Genomic DNA, 26512 nt, shown 5'->3' with positions numbered 1-26512 from the left:
CTGTACCACAGCTACAGATCCATGTAACCACCCTCCTGTACCACAGCGTAGATCCATGTAACCACCCTCCTGTACCACAGCTACAGATCCATGTAACCACCTCCTGTACCACAGCTGTAGATCCATGTAACCACCTTCCTGTACCACAGCTGTAGATCCATGTAACCACCTTCCTGTACCACAGCTGTAGATCCATGTAACCACCCTCCTGTACCACAGCTACAGATCCATGTAACCACCCTCCTGTACCACAGCTACAGATCCATGTAACCACCTCCTGTACCACAGCTACAGATCCATGTAACCACCTTCCTGTACCACAGCTGTAGATCCATGTAACCACCCTCCTGTACCACAGCTATAGATCCATGTAACCACCCTCCTGTACCACAGCTATAGATCCATGTAACCACCTTCCTGTACCACAGCTACAGATCCATGTAACCACCTTCCTGTACCACAGCTGTAGATCCATGTAACCACCCTCCTGTACCACAGCTGTAGATCCATGTAACCACCTTCCTGTACCACAGCTGAGATCCATGTAACCACCCTCCTGTACCACAGCTACAGATCCATGTAACCACCCTCCTGTACCACAGCTACAGATCCATGTAACCACCCTCCTGTACCACAGCTATAGATCCATGTAACCACCCTCCTGTACCACAGCTACAGATCCATGTAACCACCCTCCTGTACCACAGCTGTAGATCCATGTAACCACCTTCCTGTACCACAGCTACAGATCCATGTAACCACCTTCCTGTACCACAGCTACAGATCCATGTAACCACCCTCCTGTACCACAGCTACAGATCCATGTAACCACCCTCCTGTACCACAGCTACAGATCCATGTAACCACCCTCCTGTACCACAGCTGTCAGATCCATGTAACCACCCTCCTGTACCACAGCTGTAGATCCATGTAACCACCTTCCTGTACCACAGCTGACAGATCCATGTAACCACCCTCCTGTACCACAGCTACAGATCCATGTAACCACCCTCCTGTACCACAGCTACAGATCCATGTAACCACCTTCCTGTACCACAGCTACAGATCCATGTAACCACCCTCCTGTACCACAGCTACAGATCCATGTAACCACCCTCCTGTACCACAGCTATAGATCCATGTAACCACCTCCTGTACCACAGCTGTAGATCCATGTAACCACCCTCCTGTACCACAGCTGTAGATCCATGTAACCACCCTTCCTGTACCACAGCTACAGATCCATGTAACCACCCTCCTGTACCACAGCTACAGATCCATGTAACCACCCTCCTGTACCACAGCTGTAGATCCATGTAACCACCCTCCTGTACCACAGCTACAGATCCATGTAACCACCCTCCTGTACCACAGCTGTAGATCCATGTAACCACCTTCCTGTACCACAGCTGTAGATCCATGTAACCACCCTCCTGTACCACAGCTACAGATCCATGTAACCACCTTCCTGTACCACAGCTACAGATCCATGTAACCACCCTTCCTGTACCACAGCTACAGATCCATGTAACCACCCTCCTGTACCACAGCTGTAGATCCATGTAACCACCTTCCTGTACCACAGCTGTAGATCCATGTAACCACCTTCCTGTACCACAGCTACAGATCCATGTAACCACCCTCCTGTACCACAGCTACAGATCCATGTAACCACCTTCCTGTACCACAGCTACAGATCCATGTAACCACCTTCCTGTACCACAGCTACAGATCCATGTAACCACCCTCCTGTACCACAGCTGTAGATCCATGTAACCACCCTCCTGTACCACAGCTACAGATCCATGTAACCACCCTCCTGTACCACAGCTATAGATCCATGTAACCACCTTCCTGTACCACAGCTACAGATCCATGTAACCACCTTCCTGTACCACAGCTGTAGATCCATGTAACCACCCTCCTGTACCACAGCTACAGATCCATGTAACCACCTTCCTGTACCACAGCTGTAGATCCATGTAACCACCCTCCTGTACCACAGCTACAGATCCATGTAACCACCCTCCTGTACCACAGCTGTAGATCCATGTAACCACCTTCCTGTACCACAGCTACAGATCCATGTAACCACCTTCCTGTACCACAGCTGTAGATCCATGTAACCACCCTCCTGTACCACAGCTACAGATCCATGTAACCACCCTCCTGTACCACAGCTGTAGATCCATGTAACCACCCTCCTGTACCACAGCTATAGATCCATGTAACCACCCTCCTGTACAACAGCTGTAGATCCATGTAACCACCCTCCTGTACCACAGCTGTAGATCCATGTAACCACCCTCCTGTACCACAGCTGTAGATCCATGTAACCACCTTCCTGTACCACAGCTGTAGATCCATGTAACCACCTTCCTGTACCACATTTGTAGATCCATGTAACCACCCTCCTGTACCACAGCTGTAGATCCATGTAACCACCCTCCTGTACCACAGCTGTAGATCCATGTAACCACCTTCCTGTACCACAGCTACAGATCCATGTAACCACCCTCCTGTACCACAGCTGTAGATCCATGTAACCACCCTCCTGTACCACAGCTACAGATCCATGTAACCACCTTCCTGTACCACAGCTACAGATCCATGTAACCACCCTCCTGCACCACAGCTGTAGATCCATGTAACCACCCTCCTGTACCACAGCTGTAGATCCATGTAACCACCCTCCTGCACCACAGCTACAGATCCATGTAACCACCCTCCTGTACCACAGCTACAGATCCATGTAACCACCTTCCTGTGCCACAGCTACAGATCCATGTAACCACCTTCCTGTACCACAGCTGTAGATCCATGTAACCACCTTCCTGTACCACAGCTACAGATCCATGTAACCACCCTCCTGCACCACAGCTGTAGATCCATGTAACCACCTTCCTGTACACAGCTACAGATCCATGTAACCACCCTCCTGTACCACAGCTACAGATCCATGTAACCACCTTCCTGTACCACAGCTACAGATCCATGTAACCACCCTCCTGCACCACAGCTGTAGATCCATGTAACCACCCTCCTGTACCACAGCTACAGATCCATGTAACCACCTTCCTGTACCACAGCTACAGATCCATGTAACCACCCTCCTGCACCACAGCTACAGATCCATGTAACCACCCTCCTGTACCACAGCTACAGATCCATGTAACCACCCTCCTGTACCACAGCTACAGATCCATGTAACCACCTTCCTGTACCACAGCTACAGATCCATGTAACCACCCTCCTGTACCACAGCTACAGATCCATGTAACCACCTTCCTGTACCACAGCTGTAGATCCATGTAACCACCTTCCTGTACCACAGCTACAGATCCATGTAACCACCCTCCTGTACCACAGCTACAGATCCATGTAACCACCTTCCTGTACCACAGCTGTAGATCCATGTAACCACCCTCCTGCACCACAGCTACAGATCCATGTAACCACCCTCCTGTACCACAGCTACAGATCCATGTAACCACCTTCCTGTACCACAGCTACAGATCCATGTAACCACCCTCCTGTACCACAGCTACAGATCCATGTAACCACCTTCCTGTACCACAGCTGTAGATCCATGTAACCACCTTCCTGTACCACAGCTGTAGATCCATGTAACCACCCTCCTGTACCACAGCTACAGATCCATGTAACCACCCTCCTGTACCACAGCTGTAGATCCATGTAACCACCCTCCTGTACCACAGCTACAGATCCATGTAACCACCCTCCTGTACCACAGCTACAGATCCATGTAACCACCCTCCTGTACCACAGCTACAGATCCATGTAACCATCTTCCTGTACCACAGCTACAGATCCATGTAACCACCTTCCTGTACCACAGCTACAGATCCATGTAACCACCCTCCTGTACCACAGCTGTAGATCCATGTAACCACCCTCCTGTACCACAGCTACAGATCCATGTAACCACCTTCCTGTACCACAGCTGCAGATCCATGTAACCACCTTCCTGTACCACAGATACAGATCCATGTAACCACCCTCCTGTACCACAGCTACAGATCCATGTAACCACCCTCCTGTACCACAGCTACAGAACCTTCGTTATAAGAGGGAAATGAAGATACAAAGTCACCAACAACATCGGCAGATTGGGGGGGGGTGGGGCACAAAAGTGGGATAGCACGGGCACCCGAACATTTGCTCCCTGCCACATCTCTTCAAGGTAACCTCAGTCAACAGCTCAGCGTTTCGCATTGCTGCTTCACTGTGCCAGGAACAGGGTTCAATTCCAGCCTCGGGCGACTGTCTGTGTGGAGTTTGCACATTCTCCCCTGTGTCTGCGTGGGTCTGCTTTCCGCACACAATCCAAAGATGTGCAGGTTAGGGTGGATTGGCCATGGGAAATTGTCCCATAGTGTCCAGGGATGTGCAGGTTAGGGTGGATTGGCCATGGGAAATTGTCCCATAGTGCCCAGGGATGTGCAGGTTAGGGTGGATTGGCCATGGAAATTGTCCCATAGTGTCCAGGGATGTGCAGGTTAGGGTGGATTGGCCATGGGAAATTGTCCCATAGTGTCCAGGGATGTGCAGGTTAGGGTGGATTGGCCATGGGAAATTGTCCCATAGTGCCCAGGAATGTGCAGGTTAGGGTGGGTTGGCCATGGGAATCTGTCCCATAGTGCCCAGGGATGTGCAGGTGAGGGTGGATTGGCCATGGGAAACTGTCCCATAGTGCCCAGGGATGTGCAGGTTAGGGTGGATTGGCCATGGGAAATTGTCCCATAGTGCCCAGGGATGTGCAGGTTAGGGTGGGTTGGCCATGGGAAACTGTCCCATAGTGCCCAGGGATGTGCAGGTGAGGGTGGATTGGCCATGGGAATTTGTCCCATAGTGCCCAGGGATGTGCAGGTTAGGGTGGATTGGCCATGGGAAATTGTCCCATCGTGCCCAGGGATGTGTAGGTTAGGGTGGATTGGCCATGGGAACTTGTCCCATAGTGTCCAGCGATGTGCAGGTTCGGGTGGATTGGCCATGGGAATTTGTCCCATAGTGCCCAGGGATGTGCAGGTTAGCGTGGATTGGCCATGGGAAATTGTCCCATAGTGCCCAGGGATGTGCAGGTTACGGTGGATTGGCCATGGGAAATTGTCCCATCGTGTCCAGGGATGTGCAGGTTCGGGTGGATTGGCCATGGGAATTTGTCCCATAGTGCCCAGGGATGTGCAGGTTAGAGTGGTTTGGCCATGGGAATTTGTCCCATAGTGTCCAGGGATGTGCAGGTTCGGGTGGATTGGCCATGGGAAATTGTCCCATAGTGCCCAGGGATGTGCAGGTTAGCGTGGATTGGCCATGGGAAATTGTCCCATAATGCCCAGGGATGTGCAGGTTACGGTGGATTGGCCATGGGAAATTGTCCCAAAGTGTCCAGGGATGTGATGTGCAGGTTAGGGTGGATTGGCCATGGGAAATTGTCCCATAGTGCCCAGGGATGTGCAGGTTAGGGTGGATTGGCCATGGGAAATTGTCCCATAGTGCCCAGGGATGTGCAGGTTAAGCTGGATTGACTGTGGGAAATGCAGTGTTCTGAGGCGTGACTAGGATGCTGTTTGGAGGATTGTTGTGGACACGATGGGCTGAATGGCCTACTTTCACATTGTCGGGAATCTTGAAACATTTGAACCCACGTGCAAGTCAGGGAATGGAGGCTAACTGACCCCCCTCGGTTGGAACGTAACCACATCTGAAGGAAATGTTCATTATTCTTTCATCTGTGTCTGAGAAAATTATGGTTTGCTTTTTTCATTCAGGGAATGAGGGTGTCTCCAGCTGGGCCTGTATTTATTGCCCATCCTGAATTGCCCAGGGGGCAGTTAAGAGTCAACCACATTGCTGTGGGTCGAGAGTCACGTGTAGGCCGAGACCAGGTACGAATGGCAGTTTCCCTCCCTGACGGACATTGCCCAACCCGATGGGGCTTTCCTAATTGTCAGCAATGGATTCACAATCATTAAACTTTTAATTCCTGCTTTTTTATTGAATTCAACTTCCACCATCTGCCGTGGCGGGATTCGAACCTGGGTCCCGTAACATTACCTGTGTCTCACGCCAGCTGGATAGGAACTTTCAGACGCGGCCACCAAAGGCTCTAGAGAAATGCAATTGTCTCTTTCGCTGACAGATGAGTGAATTGAAATGCGACCAAAGAGGACTACAGGCAGTCGAAACGTAAGAAGGAGACAGAATCAAGTGGTTACACACAGTGTTTAATATCTATTACAGCAACATAAGAATCCAGTTCCAGAATGTTTGGAGTCATTGTGAGCGTGTTTTCGGATTTTAATTGGACCCGGTTACCGAGCAGTTACAGTATTGACTCAGACCCACCATTTAGCGTCCGATCCACGAAGGAAGACTCTCTAATTAACGTTAACATCTGCATTTACTGTTGCTCCGGTTTCATTCACGTCCGTCTTTGAAGAATTAGCGCCATCGAGCACGTTCAGGTTGAGAGTTGCAAACACTGTGATGTGGCTCCGCTGTTGATGGGATAGGATCGAGTTTGAATTGATTCACCTTGGGATGCAGACAGACTCTAACCCCACACCTTTAATGCATTGTCTGAGCTGAGATATCACCCTTTTCTTAAAAAAAAACCTTAAAATATCTTGGGGCTGTGACTTGAAAGAAATTCTGGGAGCTACATGTTAATAAATCGAAACCTGTGACCCATTCTAAATGATTAAAGACTTAACACCAATCTCGGTTTGTTTAATATATCACTTGTATGACACTTTGATCTTTAACGATAAATTCTATGTCTGATGATACCTGATCCTTTATTCCTGATGAAGGGCTTTTGCCCGAAACGTCGATTTTCCTGCTCCTCGGATGCTGCCTGACCTGCTGTGCTTTTCCAGCACCAGTCTGATTTAAACTCTGGTTTCCAGCATCTGCAGTTCTCACTTTTGCCTAGTTTTGTGATACCGCCCCACTAGCCACCTGATGAAGGAGGGGCGCTCCGCAAGCTGGTCCTTCCAAATAAACCTGTTGGACTATAACCTAGTGTTAGGTGATTCTTAACTTAGTGACACTTAATGGACACTTGCCAAACAATGAGACCTTGGAGTGCAGGTTCATAGCTCCTTGAAAGTGGAGTCGCAGGTAGACAGGATAGTGAAGGAGGCGTTTGGTATGCTTTCCTTTATTGGTCAGAGTATTGAGTACAGGAGTTGGGAGGTCATGTTGCAGCTGTACAGGACATTGGTTAGGCCACTGTTGGAATATTGTGTGCAATTCTGGTCTCCCTGCTGAAGGAAGGGTGTTGTGAAACTTGAAAGGGTTCAGAAAAGATTTACAAGGATGTTGCCAGGGTTGGAGAGTTTGAGCTACAGGGAGAGGCTGAACAGGCTGGGGCTGTTTTCCCTGGAACGCCAGAGGCTGAGGGTTGACCTTATAGAGGTTTATAAAATCATGAGGGTCATGGATAGGGTAAATAGACAAGGTCTTTTCCCTGGAATCGGGGAGTCCAGAACTAGAGGGCATGGGTGAGAGGGGAAAGATATAAAAGGGATGTAAGGGGCAACTTTTTCACACAAGAGGGTGGTACGTGTATGGAATGAGCTGCCAGAGGAAGTGGTGGAGGCTGGTACAATTGCAACATTTAAGAGGCATCTGAATGGGTATATGAATAGGAAGGGTTTGGAGGGATATGTGTCAAGTGCTGGCAAATGGGACTGGATTAGGTTGGGATATCTGGTCGGCATGGCGAAAGTAATGACATTGGAGATCAGAGTGGTGCTGGAAAAGCACAGTGGGTCCTCCCTGATGAAGGGCTTTTGCCTGAAATGTCGATTTTCCTGCTCCTCGGATGCTGCCTGACCTGTCTGATCGGGCATAGACTGGTTTGGCCGAAGGGTCTCTTTTCCATGTCACCTCTCAGAAGATGGAACTTGAACCCAGGTCCCCTGTCTCAGAGGGTAGGGTTGCTACTCACTGCACCACTAGACCACCATGGCTTAGTGTGCGACCGAGGCCGAACTGTATTCCATCCTTGGCTGACAAGTCAGATGGGCAAAGTGATATTTTAAATCTCATTTCCCAGGCAATGCTAACTCCTCCAGAGATTCCAGCTTTGAAATAGTGAAGGGCTGCGGAGAGACATCACGAGACGCGTACGTTACCTCGCTGATGATAGTGACTCACCTTTCTGGTAAAAGGCTGGGCATCAGACTTGCCGTCTGTGTGAACAAAGACAGTGGAAGAGAGTGAGAAACATTTCCCTCCGCTTTTACAGTGGATATTCACCTGAGCCTCAGTGCCCAAGCTCAAACCAACTGTGTACTGTACGCCAACTGATCTGAAACTAATGGGAAATGGACCGCGCCTTCGTCCTGATTTCCCGACACGCTTTAGGAAGGAGGAGGCCATTCAGCCCCAGAGATCCGCTCCACCGTTAGGTAAGGTCATGGCCTCTCAACTCTACGTTTCCGCCTCCCCGCCCCGCTCTCTGAGTCCCTGGCTGAGCCAAAGTTGGACTGACGCAGCCTCCAATGAATGAAGGCGTGCGCTGTTCTTCTGAAAGGGAATCCCAAGCCCATTTGAGAGCAGAAACTCCCCCCCTCGCCTCCGCCTCCAATGGAACACTCCCCTTATTCTGAAACCGTTCCCCCAGTTCTAGACTCCCCCAGGAGGGAGGGAGTTATCCGCAGAGTCCAGTCTGTTAAGTCAGCTCAGTATCTTATGGCTTTCGCCCCCCTCATTCATTGTAAACTCTGATGATATAAGACTTATAAGGGCTAGGAACAAGAGCCCCTCGAGCGAGCTCTACCGTTCAACAGGATCACGGCTGATCTGACACATCTATCACGTCCACTGTCCTCCCTTGCCCCGTGACCCATGAATCCTAACTGATCAAGAATCTGTCTATCTCATCCTTAAATATACACAAGGACTCTGCCCCGCGGCCCTCTGTGGTAGGGAGCTCCAAAGACTCACAACCCTTTTGAGGAAGAAATTCCTCCTCAGCTCAGTCTGAAATTGGTGCCCCTTTGTTCTGAGATGGTGCCCTGTCCTCCTAGACTATCCCATGAGAAAAAACTTCCCTCTCAGCATTGACCCTGTCCGGCCCCTTCAGAATCTGATATGTTTCAATGAGATCGCCTCTCGTTCTAAACACCGGTGAGGAGAGTCCCAACCCGTGTAACCTTTACTCATAAGATACTCCCTCTATACTGGGATCATCCAAATGAGCCTTATCCATCCAATTTCTCCCCCAAGACAAACCCATCACCCCAGGCTCACACTAGTAAACCTTCTTTAAGCATTGGTTTCCAATGCTGACCAAGCTCTATATTCCCCAAAGTGGGAGATGTTAAAAGAATCCATGAGAATATTAAACTGCTTACCCTCCATTGTCTTCTGTTTCTTCACAATCACAATGGCGAGTGAGACAATTATGATCAAGATCCCTATGATGGTCCCTGTGACAATGAGCACCATGGTGGATCCATAAAACTTGCCTATAAAGTTCCACACGGAGAAGAAGTCATTAATTTTCTTCCATAGACAGCTAATGAACGAAATTATCCCATTGCGAGCCTTGCTTACTCCAGACATTACTCTGGGTGGCTCAGTGTTAGCAAATATGCCTCACAGCATCAGGGACCCAGGTTCGATTCCAACCTCAGGCAACTGTCTGTGAGGAGTTTGCACATCCTCCCCCTGTCTGCGTGGGTTTCCTCCGGGTGCTCCGGTTTCCTCCCACAGTCCAAAGGTGTGCAGGTCAGGGTGGATTGGCCATGGGAAATTGTCCCATAGTGCCCAGGGATGTGCAGGTTAGGGTGGATTGGCCTTGCTAAATTGTCCCATAATGTGCAGGTTAGGGTGGATTGACCATGGGTAATTGTCGCATAGTGCCCAGGGATGTGCAGGTTAGGGTGGATTGGCCATGGGAAATTGTCCCATAGTGCCCAGGGATATGCAGGTTAGGGTGGATTGGCCATGGGAAATTGTCCCATAGTGCCCAGGGATATGCAGGGTAGGGTGGATTGGCCATGGGAAATTGTCCCATAGTGCCCAGGGATATGCAGGGTAGGGTGGATTGGCCATGGGAAATTGTCCCATAGTGCCCAGGGATGTGTTGGTGAGGTGGATGAGCCGTGGGAAATGTGGGGATTACATTGGTAGGTCGGGGGTTGAGTTGGGATGCTCTTTGGCGAGTTGGTGCAGACTCAATGGGCTGAAAGGCCTCCATCTGCACTCTATGGAACTCCACGATCGTCACATGCATCTGGCATTAGTTAAGACAAAAAAAAAATCTTCCCACCCCCAAAAGCCCTTTAATTATATAGTTGAAGATTACCTGCACGGAGCGAGTCTGGTTCTCTCACTACAATTATAATTTCTCCTTTCCCCTTGCCAAGTTTGTTTGTAGCTTCGCAAATCCATGTTCCGTTGACAGAATAATCCACTTGGTCAATGATCAGCTGATCCCCCGCTATGCGGGCACGTTCAGGTACAACCCCTGAGCTCCTGGGAATAACAGACCCAACTCTCAGTTACCTCTGCTCTGGTAAGGGCATGGTTGGTGTCCTTCAACAATACATTAAGATCGATTTCACTCTGCTCTCGATAGCTATCCCCTTCCTGAACAGAATGCACGACTGTTTCTGGGAAGGGATACAGAAGGTGAGCGATAAGCCGGGAGTCAGATTGGAGGCTAGCATTGGTTAGATGGACATAAAGGAGGAGAAAGTGAGGACTGCAGATGCTGGAGATCAGAGCTGAAAATGTGTTGCTGGAAAAGCGCAGCAGGTCAGGCAGCATCCAAGGAACAGGAGAATCGACGTTTCGGGCATAAGCCCTTCTTCAGGAAGAAGGGCTTCCTGAAGAAGGGCTAATGCCCGAAACGTCGATTCTCCTGTTCCCTAGATGCTGCCTGACCTGCTGCGCTTCTCCAGCAACACATTTCCATCTCTGATCTCCAGCATCTGCAGACCTCATTTTCTCTATAAAGCCATTCGGCCAAGCCAGCCTGTATGAGGATTTATTGCCTCCAATCTTCTCCAATCTTCTTCTCTATCAGAATTGATCACCCTAATGTCCCAGTCACATCTCTCTCCCATTCTTGTCTGGTTGTCCCTAGCGGACATTGATCTCATTAGGTCCTACTCTCTCCACAATCTGGTGGGCTCCACAATCATATCGAGTCATAGAGTCATACAGCATGGAGAGAGTTCACACCGAACACAGTCCCAAACTAAACTAGACCCTCCCCTGCCTGCTCCTGGCCCATCTCCCTCCAACCCTTTCCTGTCCATGTCCTTATCCAAATGCCTTTTAAACGTTGTAATTGTCCCCACACCCCCCACTTCCTCAGGAAGGTCATTCCACACACGAACCACCCTCTGGGGAAAATAATTGCCGCCCGCCCCCCGTGTCTTTTTTAAACCTCTCTCCTTAAAAATGTGCTTCCTAATTAGATTAGATTCCCTACAGTGTGGAAACAGGCCCTTCGGCCCAACAAGTCGACACCGACCCTCCGAAGAGTAACCCACCCAGACCCATTTCTCTGACTAATTTACTGAAGCCTATGGGTAATTTAGCGTGGCCAATCCACCCTGACCGGCACATCTTTGGAATGTGGGAGGAAACCGGAGCACCCGGAGGAAACCCACGCAGACACGGGGAGAATGTGCAAACTCCACACAGTCAGTTCACCCAAGGTTGTAATCGAACCCCGGTCCCTGGCGCCGTGAGGCAGCAGTGCGAACCACTGAGCCACCATGCCACCCACTTGATGTTCCCTAATCTTAATGTTGCCTATCTAAGGGAAAGGAGAACTACCAATGACTCCAACCATACCCCTCACTATTTTATAAGCTTCTATTGGGTCACCTTTTGGGGAAGTGATAGATTAATGGTGTTAGCACTGCACTGTTAAATGCGGAGACCCCGATTATGTTCTGGGAACCCGGGTTCGAATCCCACCACTGCAGATGGTGGAATCTGAATTCAATAAATATCTGGCATTAAGAGTCTAATGATGACCATGAACCCATTGTCGGAAAAACCTCATCTGGGTCACGAATGTCCTTCCGGGAAGGAAACTGCCATCCTTACCTGGCCTGGGCCTACACGTGACTGCAGACCCACAGTGGTGCAGTTCAGTCTTAACTGCCCTCTGGGCGATAAAGGTGACTCCCTTATTGAATAAATGCATTAAAAAAAATTCTCTCAGCCTCCTACGCTCCGGGGAAAATAGTCCCAGCCTATCCAGCCTTTCTTTAAAACTCAAACCCTCCCATTCCCAGCAACATCCTGGGGAAATCTCTCCGGAATCCTCTCCAGTTTAATAATATCCTTCCTATAACAGGTAACTGGACAGAGTACTTTTTTAGATTAGATTAGATTACTTACAGTGTGGAAACAGGCCCTTCGGCCCAACAAGTCCACACCGACCCGCCGAAGCACAACCCACCCATTCCCCTACATTTACCCCTTTAACCTAACACTATGGGCAATTTAGCATGGCCAATTCACCTGACCCGCACATCTTTGGAGTGTGGGAGGAAACCGGAGCACCCGGAGGAAACCCACGCAGACACGGGGAGTACTCTGCTGGAAGAAAAAATTTGAACTTTATGGTAATGCAGCCCTGAAGTTTTTTTTTTACAGTTCACATTAATGAGTGAATAAATAGGTGGAAGCTAACTTTTCTGGTGATTACAAACATTGGTAAGGAGGCAAGTTGTGAGGATGAGGTGAATGGCCTACAAGGGGATATAAGTAAGAGGAACAAGTGAGTAAAAATTAAGTGAATGCTGTATGAAATGAGACAATGTGAACTTTACACTTCACACGCGAGGGGAGTTGAACCTTACTTAAACAGAGAAAGCTAGCAATGGTGCAGAGGGATCCAGGTAACCTGATACAGAGAATCTTACAGCACAGTGGAGGCCCTTTGGCTACTTGAGCCTCCCCTGCCAAAAAATACCCTGCTCCCTACACAGGTCCCACTATCTAGCACTAGACCCGTCGCCTTCAATGTGGTGATATGTCAAGTGTTTGGAAAGGTTGTGAGGTTTCCTGCCTCAGCTCCCCTCCCAGGCAGCGCATTCCAGATCCCGAAACCCTCCGGGAAAGACGAAATATTCAGGAAGGAGCTGAGGGGTAACTTCCTCACACAGAGCATGGTTGAGGCAGGTACACCAGTAACATCCAAAAACCATTTGGATCGGTACATGCATAGTAAGGTTTCAGAGGGATATGGACCAAATGCAGGCAGCTGGGACTAGCTGAGTGGACATCATGGTCAGCACGGACCAGTTTGGGCAAAAGGGCCTGTTTCCATGCGGTATGACTCTGACTCCATGATCGAAGACATTTTACTCAAATTCCCTCTAAACCCTGTGCCTGTCAAGTCAAATTGATGTCCTCTTGTTGTTCACCCTTTGACTAAGGGGAGCAGCTGCTACCTACCCACCCTGTCCATGCCCCTCATAATCTTATATCCCACTTTCACATCACCCTTAACCCTCTCTGCTCCAGGGCAACGTCCTGGTGAATCTGCCTCTGTATTCCCTTCCAGTGTAATCCCATCCTTCCTGGAGAGGGAAGAGTTAGAGAGAGAGAGCAATTGAATTGTTTTTATGGGAGAATGTTCAGTATTTTTATGAAATATTAGAACTAACGTGGGAGGCAGCACGGTGGCTCAGTGGTTAAAACTGTGCCTCCCAGCACCAGGGACCTGGGCTCGTTTCCACGTTCGGGACTGTCTGTGTGGAGTTTGTACATTCTTCCCGTATCTGCGTGACTTTCCCCCAGGTGCTCTGGTTTCCTCCCGTAGTCTAAAGATGTGAAGGTTAGGGTGGATTGGCCATGGAAAATTGTCCCATAGTGCCCAGGGATGTGCAGGTTAGGGTGGATTGGCCATGGGAAAATGTCCCATAGTGCCCAGGGATGTGTAGGTTAGGGTGGATTGGCCATGGGAAATTGTCCCATAGTGCCCAGGGATGTGCTGGTTAGGGTGGATTGGCCATGGGAAATTGTCCCATAGTGCCCAGGGATGTGCAGGTTAGGGTGGATTGGCCATGGGAAATTGTCCCATAGTGCCCAGGGATGTGCAGGTTAGGGTGAATTGGCCATGGGAAATTGTCCCATAGTGCCCAGGGATGTGCAGGTTAGGGTGGATTGGCCATGGGAAATTGTCCCATAGTGCCCAGGGATGTGCAGGTTAGGGTGGATTGGGCATGGGAAATTGTCCCATAGTGCCCAGGGATGTGCAGGTTAGGGTGGATTGGGCATGCTAAATTGTCCCATAGTGCCCAGGGATGTGCAGGTTAGGGTGGATTGGCCACGGGAAATTGTCCCATAGTGCCCAGTGATGTGTAGGTTATGGTGGATTGGCCATGCTAAATTGTCCCATAGTGCCCAGGGATGTGCAGGTTAGGGTGGATTGGCCACGGGAAATTGTCCCATAGTGCCCAGGGATGTGCAGGTTAGGGTGGATTGGCCATGGGAAATTGTCCCATAGTGTCCAGGGATGTGCAGGTTAGAGTGGATTGGCCATGGGAAATTGTCCCATAGTGCACAGGGATGTACAGGTTAGGGTGGATTGGCCATGGGAAATTGTCCCATAGTGCCCAGGGATGTGCAGATTAGGGTGGATTGGCCATGGGAAATTGTCCCATAGTGTCCAGGGATGTGTAGGTTAGGGTGGATTGGCCATGCTAAATTGTCCCATCGTGCCCAGGGATGTGCAGGTTAGGGTGGATTGGCCACGGGAAATTGTCCCATAGTGTCCAGGGATGTGCAGGTTAGGGTGGATTGGCCATGGGAAATTGTCCCATAGTGTCCAGGGATGTGCAGGTTAGGGAGGATTGGCCATGGGAAATTGTCCCATAGTGTCCAGGGATGTGCAGGTTAGGGTGGATTGGACATGCTAAATTGTCCCATAGTGCCCAGGGATGTGCAGGTTAGGGTGGATTGGCCACGGGAAATTGCCCCATAGTGTCCAGGGATGTGCAGGTTAGGGTGGATTGGCCATGGGAAATTCTCTGATAGTGCCCAGTGAGGTACAGGTTAGGGTGGATTGGCCACGGGAAATTGTCCCGTAGTGCCCAGGGTTGTGCAGGTTAGGATGGATTGGCCATGGGAAATTCTCTGATGGTGTCCAGGGAGGTACAGGTTTGGGTGGATTGGCCATGCTAAATTGTCCCATAGTGCCCAGGGATGTGCAGGTTAGGGTGGATTGGCCATGAGAAATTGTCCCATAGTGCCCAGGTATGTGCAGGTTAGGGTGGATTGGCCATGGGAAATTGTCCCATAATGCCCTGGGATGCGTAGGTTAGGATGGATTGGCCATGCTACATTGTCCTATAGTGTCCAGGGATGTGCAGGCTAGGGTGGATTGGCCATGGAAAATTGTCCCATAGTGCCCAGGGATGTGTAGGTTAGGGTGGATTGGCCATGCTAAATTGTCCCATAGTGCCCAGGGATGTGTAGGTTAGGGTGGATTGGCCATGGGAAATTGTCCCATCGTGCCCAGGGATGTGTAGGTTAGGGTGGATTGGCCATGCTAAATTGCCCCGTAGTGCCCAGGGATGTGTAGGTTAGGTTGGATTGGGCATGGGAAATTGTCCCATAGTGCCCAGGGATGTGCAGGTTTGGGTGGATTGGGCATGGGAAATTGTCCCATAGTGCCCAGGGATGTGCAGGTTAGGGTGGATTGGGCATGGGAAATTGTCCCATAGTGCCCAGGGAAGTGTAGGTTATGGTGGATTGGCCATGCTAAATTGTCCCATAGTGTCCCGGGATGTGCAGGTTAGGATGGATTGGCCATGGGAAATTGTCCCATAGTGCCCAGGGATGTGCAGGTTAGAGTGGATTGGCCATGGGAAATTGTCCCATAGTGCCCAGGGATGTGCAGGTTAGGGTGGATTGGCCATGGGAAATTGTCCCATAGTGTCCAGGGATGTGTAGGTTAGGGTGGATTGGCCATGCTAAATTGTCCCATAGTGCCCAGGGATGTGCAGGTTAGGGTGGATTGGCCACGGGAAATTGTCCCATAGTGCCCAGGGATGTGCAGGTTAGGGTGGATTGGCCATGGGAAATTGTCCCATAGTGCCCTGGGTTGTGCAGGTTAGGATGGATTGGCCATGGGAAATTGTCCCACAGTGTCCAGGGATGTGCAGGTTCGGGTGGATTAGCCATGGGAAATTGTCCCATAGTGCCCAGGGATGTGCAGGTTAGGGTGGATTGGCCATGGGAAATTGTCCCATAGTGCCCAGGGATGTGCAGGTTCGGGTGGATTAGCCATGGGGAATTGTCCCATAGTGCCCAGGGATGTGCAGGTTAGGGTGGATTGGCCATGGGGAATTGTCCCATAGTGCCCAGGGATGTGCAGGTTAGGGTGGATTGGCCATGGGGAATTGTCCCATAGTGCCGAGGGATGTGCAGGTTCGGGTGGATTAGCCATGGGGAATTGTCCCATAGTGCCCAGGGATGTGCAGGTTAGGGTGGATTGGCCATGGGAAATTGTCCCACAGTGCCCTGGATTGTGCAGGTTAGGATGGATTGGCCATGCTAAATTGTCCCATAGTGTCCCGGGATGTGCAGGTTAGGATGGATTGGCCATGGGAAATTGTCCCATAGTGCGCAGGGATGTGCAGGTTCGAGTGGATTGGCCATGGGAAATTGTCCCATAGTGCCCAGGGATGTGCAGGTTACGGTGGATTGGCCATGGGAAATTGTCCCATAGTGCCCAGGGATGTGTAGGTTAGGGTGGATTGGCCATGGGGAATTGTCCCATAGTGTCCAGGGATGTGCAGGTTAGGGTGGATTGGCCATGGGAAATTGTCCCATAGTGTCCAGGGATGTGCAGGTTAGGGTGGATTGGCCATGGGGAATTGTCCCATAGTGCCCAGGGATGTGCAGGTTAGGGTGGATTGGCCATGGGAAATTGTCCCATAGTGCCCAGGGATGTGCAGGTTAGGGTGGATTGGCCATGGGAAATTGTCCCATAGTGCCCAGGGATGTGCAGGTCAGGGTGGATTGGCCATGGGGAATTGTCCCATAGTGCCCAGGGATGTGCAGGTTCGGGTGGATTAGCGAAGGGGAATACAATGATAAGGTGGGGAGGGTCATTGCAGATTCGATGGTCTGAATGGCCTTTCTTCACTGTGGGGATTCGGTGATTCCAAAGAGTTGCTGGATTTTAAGCGTGCCTTCTATCCCAGATCAGGTTGACCGATAATGCTTTCTTAGCCAAAGTGACGTACATTGTCCAGTGGTAACTTGTTGCTGGTGGGTTTGCCTCAGCAAGACAACTGAGGCTAACGTTGTGTTGGTTTACTTGCCAGTTGCCATCGTACCCAATAATTCTCACTTCCGGAGGGTCTAACCAGAGAGAGGAAACAAAATATCAAAGCAGAAATAGAAAATCAGTCAGCACTTCCTCATCGTTTACAAATGGGGTCTTTCACACATGAGAAATCTGAACAAGTGCAGGAGAACATGATTAACCGAGCTGGGAATTTGTCTTGCAAACGTTTCGTCCCCTGTCTAGGTGACATCCTCAGTGCTTGGGAGCCTCCTGTGAAGCGCTTCTGTGGTGTTTCCTCCGGCATTTGTAGTGGCCTGTCCCTGCCGCTTCCGGTTGTCAGTTCCAGCTGTCCGCTGCAGTGGCCGGTATATTGGGTCCAGGTCGATGTGTTTGTTGATCGAGTCTGTGGATGAGTGCCATGCTTCTAGGAATTCCCTGGCTGTTCTCTGTCTGGCTTGCCCTATGATAGTAGTGTTGTCCCAGTCGAATTCATGTTGCTTGTTGTCTGTGTGTGTGGCTACTAAGGATAGCTAGTCGTGTCGTTTCGTGGCTAGTTGATGTTCATGGATACGGATCGTTAGCTGTCTTCCTGGTTGTCCTATGTAGTGTTTTGTGCAGTCCTTGCATGGTATTTTGTGCACTACGTTGGTCTTGATCATGTTGGGTATCGGGTCCTTCATTCTGGTGAGTTGTTGTCTGAGCGTGGCTGTTGGTTTGTGTGCTGTTATAAGTCCTAGTGGTCGCAGTAGTCTGGCTGTCATTTCAGATATGTTCTTGATGTATGGTAGTGTGGCTAGTCCTTTTGGTTGTGGTATGTCCTCGTTCCGTGGTCTTTCTCTTAGGCATCTGTTGATGAAGTTGCGCGGGTATCCGTTTTTGGCGAATACCTTGTATAGGTGTTCCTCTTCTTCTTTTTGCAGTTCTGGTGTACTGCAGTGTGTTGTGGCCCTTTTGAATAGTGTCTTGATGCAGCTTCGTTTGTGTGTGTTGGGAACGGAGAATTCACCACAAAGGTACACAGGAAAGCCACACACACAGACCAAGTCCTGAACTATGAAAGCAACCACCCCAACACACACAAACGAAGCTGCATCAAGACACTATTCAAAAGGGCCACAACAGACTGCAGTACACCAGGACTGCAAAAAGAAGAAGAGGAACACCTATACAAGGTATTCGCCAAAAACGGATACCCGCGCAACTTCATCAGCAGATGCCTAAGGGAAAGACAACGGAACGAGGACATACCACAACCAAAAGGACTAGCTACACTACCATACATCAGGAGCATCTCGGAACTGACAGCCAGATTACTGCGACCACTAGGACTCATAACAGCACACAAACCAACAGCCACGCTCAGACAACAACTCACCAGAACGAAGGACCCGATACCCAACATGATCAAGACGAATGTAGTGTACAAAATACCATACAAGGACTGCACTAAACACTATATAGGATAAACAGGAAGACAGCTAACAATCCGCATACATGAACATCAACTGACCACGAAACGACACGACCAGCTATCCTTAGTAGCCACACACGCAGACAACAAGCAACATGAATTCGACTGGGACAACACTACCATTATAGGGCAAGCCAAACAGAGAACAGCCAGGGAATTCCTGGAGCCATGGCACTCATCCACAGACTCTATCAACAAACACATTGACCTGGACCCAATATACCGGCCAGTACAGCGGACAGCTGAAACTGACAACCGGAAGCGGCAGGGACAGGCCACTATAAATGCCGGAGGAAACACCACAGAAGCGTTTCACAGGAGGCTCCCAAGCACTGAGGATGTCACCTAGACAGGGGACGAAACGTTTGCAAGACAAATTCCCAGCTCGGCGAACAGAACCACAACAATGAGCACCCGAGCTACAAATCTTCTCCCAAACTTTGAGAAAATGATTAAAAATAGATTGCATTGGTCTACTTGAGTTCCCAAGTCGTTAGTTTGGGTGCATGTGTGTAGTATTTGTGCGTGTGGATCAGGAACCCTCAGTTTCAAATCCCACTTCATCACCGTGTGTTCACCATGGCAACAAACAGACTGATTGCTGACTTGTTATCCCTCCTGACAGACACCCATGGTCAGACACCAAGAGTGAAGAGGTTCCTGCCTGGCTCCGTCCAGGAGGACCAGTTCCACCACAGAACACACCAGATGGCCTCCTTCTTTAAAGACCGCAATTTCCCCTCACATGTGGGTTGCTGGTGCCCTCCAACGCATCTCGTCCCCATCTCGCACCTCCGCCCTCATTCCCCACCACTCCAACCGCAACAAGGACAGAACGCCCCTGGTCCTCACCTTCCACCCCACCAACTTCCGTCAACATTGCATCATCTTTCGCCATTTCCAAACGGGTCCCAGAGATTTATTTCCCTCCCCACCCCTATCTGCGATCCGTAAAAACCGTTCCCTCCGTGACTCTCTCGTCAGGTCCACGCCCCCCCCTAACAACCCACCCTCCCAACCTGGCACCTTTCCCTGCCACTGCAGGAACTGTAAAACCTGTGCCCACACCTCCTCCCTCACCGCTATCCAAGGCCCTAAAGGAGCCTTCCACATCCATCAAAGTTTCACCTGCACATCCACACATGTCATTTACTGCATCCATTGCTCCCGATGCGGTCTCCTTGAGATTGGGGAGACTGGATGCCTACTTGCAGAGCGCTTCAGAGAACATCTCTGGGACACCCGCACCAATCAATCCCACCGTCCTGTGGCCAAACACTTTAACTCTCCCTCCCACTCTGCCGAGGACATGGAGGTCCTGGGCCTCCTCTACTGCCACTCCCTCACCACCCGACGCCTGGAGGAAGAACGCCTCATCTTCCACCTCGGGACCCTCCAACCCCAGGGCATCAATGTGGACTTAACCAGTTTTCCCCCCACCTTACCCGAGTTCCAACCTTCCAGCTCAGCACTGTCCCCATGACCTGTCCTACCTGCCAATCTCCCTTCCCACCAATCCACTCCACCCTCCCCTCTGACCTATCACCTTTGCCCCCACCTCTATCCACCTATTCCACTCTCAACCACCTGCTCCCCATCCCCACCCCCCCCATTCCATTTATCTCTCCACCCCCGAGGCTCCCAGCATCGTTCCTGAGGAAGGGCTTTTGCCCAAAACGTCGATTCTCCTGCTCCTCGGATGCTGCCTGACCTGCTGTGCTTTCCCAGCACCACACTCTTGGCTATGCCTTGGTAAAAACACAGCTGCCTTGACCATAACTCCAGGGTTACAATGAATGAAGCAAGTAAGGGTGCCCCAAATGTAGCATGGAACATGAGAGCAGGGTTATTGAACTTGTACCGTTAGTCCTTCTTCCTTGCATTGTCTTGTACTGTACCCATGATTTAGTTAGCATTGTAAGATCTTCCACACTCAGTGTCAGTGATACTCAGCGATGGAGCAGTTAATGTGTTCTAGAGCAGAGGGTTTCCAAAGATTGGCAATAGACATAGTGACCCCCAACAGCGCCTTCCCAACCCACGACCACTTCCATCAAGAAGGACAAGGGGCAGCAGATACATGGGAACACCACCCCCCTCTGCAAGTTCCCCTCCGAGCCCCTTACCATCCTGACTTGGAAATAGATCGGCCGTTTCTTCAGTGTGTTTTGGTGGCCATTCAGCCTCCCTAACAGCATTGTGGGTCTACCCCCAGCACGTGGACTGCAGCAGTTGAAGGGAATACTCAGCTCCTGATGGTGGGTGTGATCAGAACCGGGGGGGGGAGGGAGGGTGGCCACTGTCTGAGGATTCAGGGTGGGCCATTTAGGACGGTGATGAGGAGACATTTGTGGGGAGCCTGTGGGATTCATTCCCACAGGAAGGAGCTGATGCCAAAACAGTGAACGTATTCAAGAGGCAGTTGGATATAGCACTTGGGGGGTGGGGGGGAGGGTGCGCAGAGGGGCGATTGAGGTCGAAGGTCATGGGGAGAAAGCAGCATGAGGCTATTGAGTTGGATGATCAGCCATGATGATGATGGATGGGGTAGCAGGCTGGAAGGGCCGAATGGCCTCCTCTGCACTGTGGGGATCCGGAGAGGCCCTTCAGCCCATGTTACTGTTCCCAAATACAAGATCTTAACATTCGAAGCTAGGGCCAAGTGTTGGAAAGTGGGAACTCATGTAGATTTGGGGGGTAGTTTTCTTTGTCAGTGAGGACTCAATGGGCTGAAGGACCCCTGAGAATCCTTACAGTTCAGATGAGGCCATTTGGCCCATTGTGCTCTTTGATGTTTCTATGTAATCAGTGATGACACCAAAATCGGAGGTGTAGTGAACAGCAAAGAGGGTTACCTCAGATTACAACGGGCTCTTGACCAGATGGGCCAATGGGCCAAGGAGTGGCAGATGGAGTTTAATTCAGATAAATGTGAGGTGCTGCATTTTGGGAAAGCAAATCTTAGCAGGACTTATACTTTTAATGGTTAGGTACTAGGGAGGGTTGCTGAACAAAGAGACCTTGGAGTGCAGGTTCATAGCTCCTTGAAAGTGGAGTCACAGGTAGGTAGGATAGTGAAGAAGGTGTTTGGTATGCTTTCCTTTATTGGTCAGAGTATTGAGTACAGGAGTTGGGAGGTCATGTTGCGGCTGTACAGGACATTGGTTAGGCCACTGTTGGAATATTGTGTGCAATTCTGGTCTCCTTCCTATCGGAAAGATGTTGTGAAACTTGAAAGGGTTCAGAAAAGATTTACAAGGATGTTGCCAGGGTTGGAGGATTTGAGCTACAGGGAGAGGCTGAACAGGCTGGGGCTGTTTTCCCTGGAGCGTCGGAGGCTGAGGGGTGACCTTATAGAGGTTTATAAAATCATGAGGGGCAAGGATAGGGTAAATAGGCAAAGTCTTTTCCCTGGGGTGGGGGAGTCCAGAACTAGAGGGGCATAGGTTTAGGGTGAGAGGGGAAAGATATAAAAGAGACCTAAGGGGCAACATTTTCACGCAGAGGATGGTGCGTGTATGGAATGAGCTGCCAGAGGATGTGGTGGAGACTGATACAATTGCAACATTTAAAAGGCATCTGGATGGGGATATGAATAGGGAGGGTTTGGAGGGATATGGGCCAAGTGCTGGCAGGTGGGACTAGATTGGGATGGGATAACTGGACGGGTTGGACCGAAGGGTCTGTTTCCATGCTGTACATCTCTAAGACTCTGTGACCATAAGCGTTGGCCTTATCAGTGATCTCTGCGTGCCATGAGTTAATTTTAATGAGTTGAGACACTGTTGGTTAATAATGCCCCCCCAATGTCATACTTACAGAGGACTGATAACGTCACTGGTAAGCTCACCGGAGCCGTTAGTGCATCATGGGATACCACACATGTCACGTTCTGTCCATTGGCCTTTCTGCTGGGTATTATTCTGTACTGACTGAAGACAGTCACTGTCCCGTCTGGATTTTCCCTCCGAGTTGACGTCACCCTCCCCTGGAGTTTGGCAATCCACGTGACGTTGGCTGGGGGCTTCCCATTGGCTGCTGTGCAACTGGCGACCAGCGCCTCGGACCAACCGATCTCCGTTGGCATGGCAATGACGCGACCGATGGGCCTGACTGGGGGTGGGGGGGGTGGGGGAAAGACGGGTTGGCAGGGTGAGTACGCACTTGGAAGGCCGGCGTGCGGTTTTGAAGATTAACTTCAACGCGAAACGACAAAAGAGATGTCATGGGGCGAGGAGTAGGCCGTTCGGCCCTTCGCGCCTGCTCCACGAGTTGACAAGATCGCGGCCAATCGGATCAGAATCTGGAGGCAGCGGCAGTATCGCTGGAACTGTTAGTCCAGAGACAGTGAGGAGTGCAGATGCTGGAGATGCTGGAGTCGAAAGGCGTGGTGCTGGAAAACCACAGCAGGTCAGGTAGCATTCCTGATGCCCGAAACATCGAATCTCCTGCTCCTCAGATGCTGCATGGCCTGCTCTGCTGTTCCAGTGCCACACTTTTCCAAATGTTAATCCAGAGAGCCAAGTAATGTTCTGGGGACCCGGAGTTGAACCCCGCCACTGCAAATGTTGGAATTTGAATTCAGTAAAAATCTGGAATTAAGAGTCGAATGCTGATGGTTGGGGGGAAGCTCCATCTGGTTCACTAATGTCCTTTAGGGAAGGAAACTGCCATCTTTACCTGGTCTGAGACAATCCACCCGAACCCACACATCCCTGGGCACTATGGGACAATTTCCCATGGCCAATCCCCCCGAACCCACACATCCCTGGGCACTATGGGACAATTCCCCATGGCCAATCCACCCTAACCTGCACATCCCTGGGCACTATGGGACAATTTCCCATGGCCAATCCACCCTAACCTGCATATCCCAGGACACTATGAGACAATTCAGCATAGCCAATCCACCCTAACCGGCACATCCCTGGGCACTATGGGCAATTTCCCATGGCCAATCCACCCTAACCTGCACATCCCTGGGCACTATGGGACAATTTCCCATGGCCAATCCACCCTAACCTGCACATCCCTGGGCACTATGGGCAATTTCCCATGGCCAATCCACCCTAACCTGCACATCCCTGGGCACTATGGGACAATTTCCCATGGCCAATCCACCCTAACCTGCACATCCCTGGGCACTATGGGCAATATCCCATGGCCAATCCACCCTAACCTGCACATCCCTGGGCACTATGGAACAATTTCCCATGGCCAATCCTCCCTAACCTGCACATCCCTGGGCACTATGGGACAATTTCCCATGGCCAACCCACGCAGACACGGGGAGAATGTAAATGGAGTGTGTTCAGAGGAGGATCACGAGATTGATGCCAGGAATGAAACATTTAAGATATGAGGAATGTTTGAGGTCTTTGCGTCTGTACTCGATGGAGTTTCCAGGGATGAGGGGGGGGAATCTAATTGAAACTTACAGCGTGGCCTGGACACAGTGCACACTGGGAAGGTGTTTCCATTGGTAGGACAGACTAGGGCCCGAGGGCACAGTCTTAGAGTAACCTAACCCTAAACCTAATCCTAACCCTAATCCTAATCCCAGCTCTAATCCATCCCTCACCCTATTGTGGGAAGACCTTTTAGAATGGAGATAAGGAGAGATGTCTTCAGTGAGAGGGTGGGGAATCTGTGAAATTCACTCCCATGGAAGGCTGTGGGTGCTGGGTCACTGAGTATATTTAACACGGAGATAGATAGGCTCTTGGTACGTAAGGGGTTCAAGGGTCATGGGGAGAAAGTGGGAGAATGGGGTTGAGTAACTTATCAACCATGATTGAATGATGGAGTAGACTCGATGGGCCGAATGGCCTAATTTCTGCTCGGTGTTCTTAAAACCACCCTCCCAGCCCCTCCATTCCCAGACTGTGAAAGCAGCTAAGGCAGGTTTGGATCACATCGCTGCCTGTGGGATCCTGCTGTGCGGAGAGCACACCCTCTGCCCCACAAGGGCGCAGTGCCCTCACCCGTTCCCCGCCTTCTGGGCCGTGATGTGGGGTATCCCTCTCCGGTTGGATTCACCATTCCGCGAATCTCTCGCACAGCAGCATCCCGCCAACCCTCTGCAGGAGCGTTGGTTGGGGGGGGGGAGGGGTGTGGGGGGGGGGGAAGCTCGGATCGTGGCCTCACAGGACGGAGGGTGGGAGTCGGCGCGCGCCCGCTCACCTAGAACCGTCAGCTCGGTCCTGGATTCGAACTTGCCCGACGGGAAAACGTTGACTTCGCAACTGTATACGCCTTGGTCCTCCAGTTCCAGGGGGTGGACGGTCAGGGTGCAGTTGCCGGACGTGGCATTGTGGAAGCGAACCCTCCCAGACATGGTGGGGTAACTCATCCCGAACAGCGGGTTGTACACAGCGATGTTCTCATCCGTTCCCTCTCTATGCTTCAGCCAAGTGGCCTGGACGACCTGAAGGCTGGTCTCATCGTAGATAAAAAGGCAGGGCAGGTCCAATTGCTCCCCCGCGATCCCTGTCATGAAGTCTGCAACGACAATTCTCTGAGCGATGGCGGCTGTGGGATAGAGAAAAGGTAGCGAGTGAGACTTCCCCCAGTCATCACCGTGGACTTTATGTACGTGGCAACGGTAACGCTGCTGCTTTCAGTGGTGTCCTGGTTTCTTTTAGAGAGAGAGAGAGAGGCTGGAAGACAGGTCAGTCTAAGAAAAGACAGACAATTTATGAGGTAAAAACAATGACTGCAGATGCTGGAAACCAGATTCTGGATCAGTGGGGCTGGAAGAGCACAGTAGTTCAGGCAGCATCCAAGGAGCAGCGAAATCGACGCTTCGGGCAAAAGCCCTTCCTCTCCTGATGAAGGGCTTTTCCCTGAAACGTCGATTTTGCTGCTCCTTGGATGCTGCCTGAACTGCTGTGCTCTTCCAGCACCACTAATCCAATCAACGTATGAGGCCTTGGGCTTTCTTTCTTTAAAGTTGGAACAATAGAAGCAGCCTGAGCGAGTGTGGCCAAGCTCTCTCACAGAACCAGGATGTTTTGGTTAGCGTATGGTAGTTGCTGTTGGGGTCTGGAAGAAGGCATTTGGCATACTTCCCTTCATTGTTCAGGCCTTTGAGTGTAGGAGTTGGGAACGTCATGTTGAGGTTGTACAGGACATTGGTGAGGCCCCTTCTGGAATACTGTGTCCAGTTCTGGTCACCCTGTTATAGGAAGGATATTATTAAACTGGAGAGGGTTCCGGAGAGATTTCCCAGGATGTTGCTGGGAATGGGAGGGTTGGAGTTACAAAGAAAGGCTGGATAGGCTGGGACTGTTTTCCCCGGAGCGTAGGAGGCTGAGGATAGAAATTGATAAAATAATGACGGGTATAGATAAAGTTAGTGGTAGGTGTCTGCTCCCTCGGGTGGGGGCTGTCACGACTAGGGGGCACATTTTTAAGGTGAGGGAGAGGGATTTAAAAAGACATGAGGGGCAAGTTTTTTTCCTCAGAGGGTGGTCCGTGTGTGGAATGGCCTTCCTGAGGAAGTGGGGGGGGTGGTGGGGCAGTTACGACGTTTAAAAGGGATTTGGGCATGGACAGGAAAGGGTTGGAGGGAGATGGTCCAGGAGCAGGCAGGGGGGACTAGTTTAGTTTGGTCAGCACGGACTGAGTGGGCCGAAGGGTCTGTTTCTGTGTTGCATGACTTTATGACTTAACATTGAAAAAAAAATAGTGAGCGACTGGAGTTGAATTTTAAAACCTGCCTTTCCTGATGGGAG

General features: G+C 50.7%; 1 protein-coding gene across 1 annotated transcript in view; it reads right to left on the bottom strand.

Annotated features, from left to right (window-relative positions):
* Positions 1-6226: 6226 nt before the first annotated feature.
* The window catches only part of LOC122546810 (nectin-1-like), a 26779-nt gene continuing 6493 nt past the window's right edge, over positions 6227-26512 (bottom strand). The window contains exons 2-8 of the mRNA XM_087980749.1: positions 24960-25307; positions 22596-22889; positions 17262-17379; positions 10343-10512; positions 9387-9500; positions 8185-8219; positions 6227-6518 (exon numbers count right to left, since the gene is read on the bottom strand). Coding sequence (XP_087836875.1) covers positions 6399-6518; positions 8185-8219; positions 9387-9500; positions 10343-10512; positions 17262-17379; positions 22596-22889; positions 24960-25307 — 1199 coding nt within the window. The 3' untranslated portion in view covers positions 6227-6398. The remainder of the gene's footprint in view (positions 6519-8184; positions 8220-9386; positions 9501-10342; positions 10513-17261; positions 17380-22595; positions 22890-24959; positions 25308-26512) is intronic.

Source organism: Chiloscyllium plagiosum, unplaced genomic scaffold (assembly GCF_037043375.1).
Source record: "Chiloscyllium plagiosum isolate Xiang-an unplaced genomic scaffold, Cpla_swu_hap1 HiC_scaffold_38, whole genome shotgun sequence".
Lineage (NCBI taxonomy): Eukaryota > Metazoa > Chordata > Chondrichthyes > Orectolobiformes > Hemiscylliidae > Chiloscyllium > Chiloscyllium plagiosum.
This window is presented reverse-complemented; position numbering and strand designations above follow the sequence as displayed.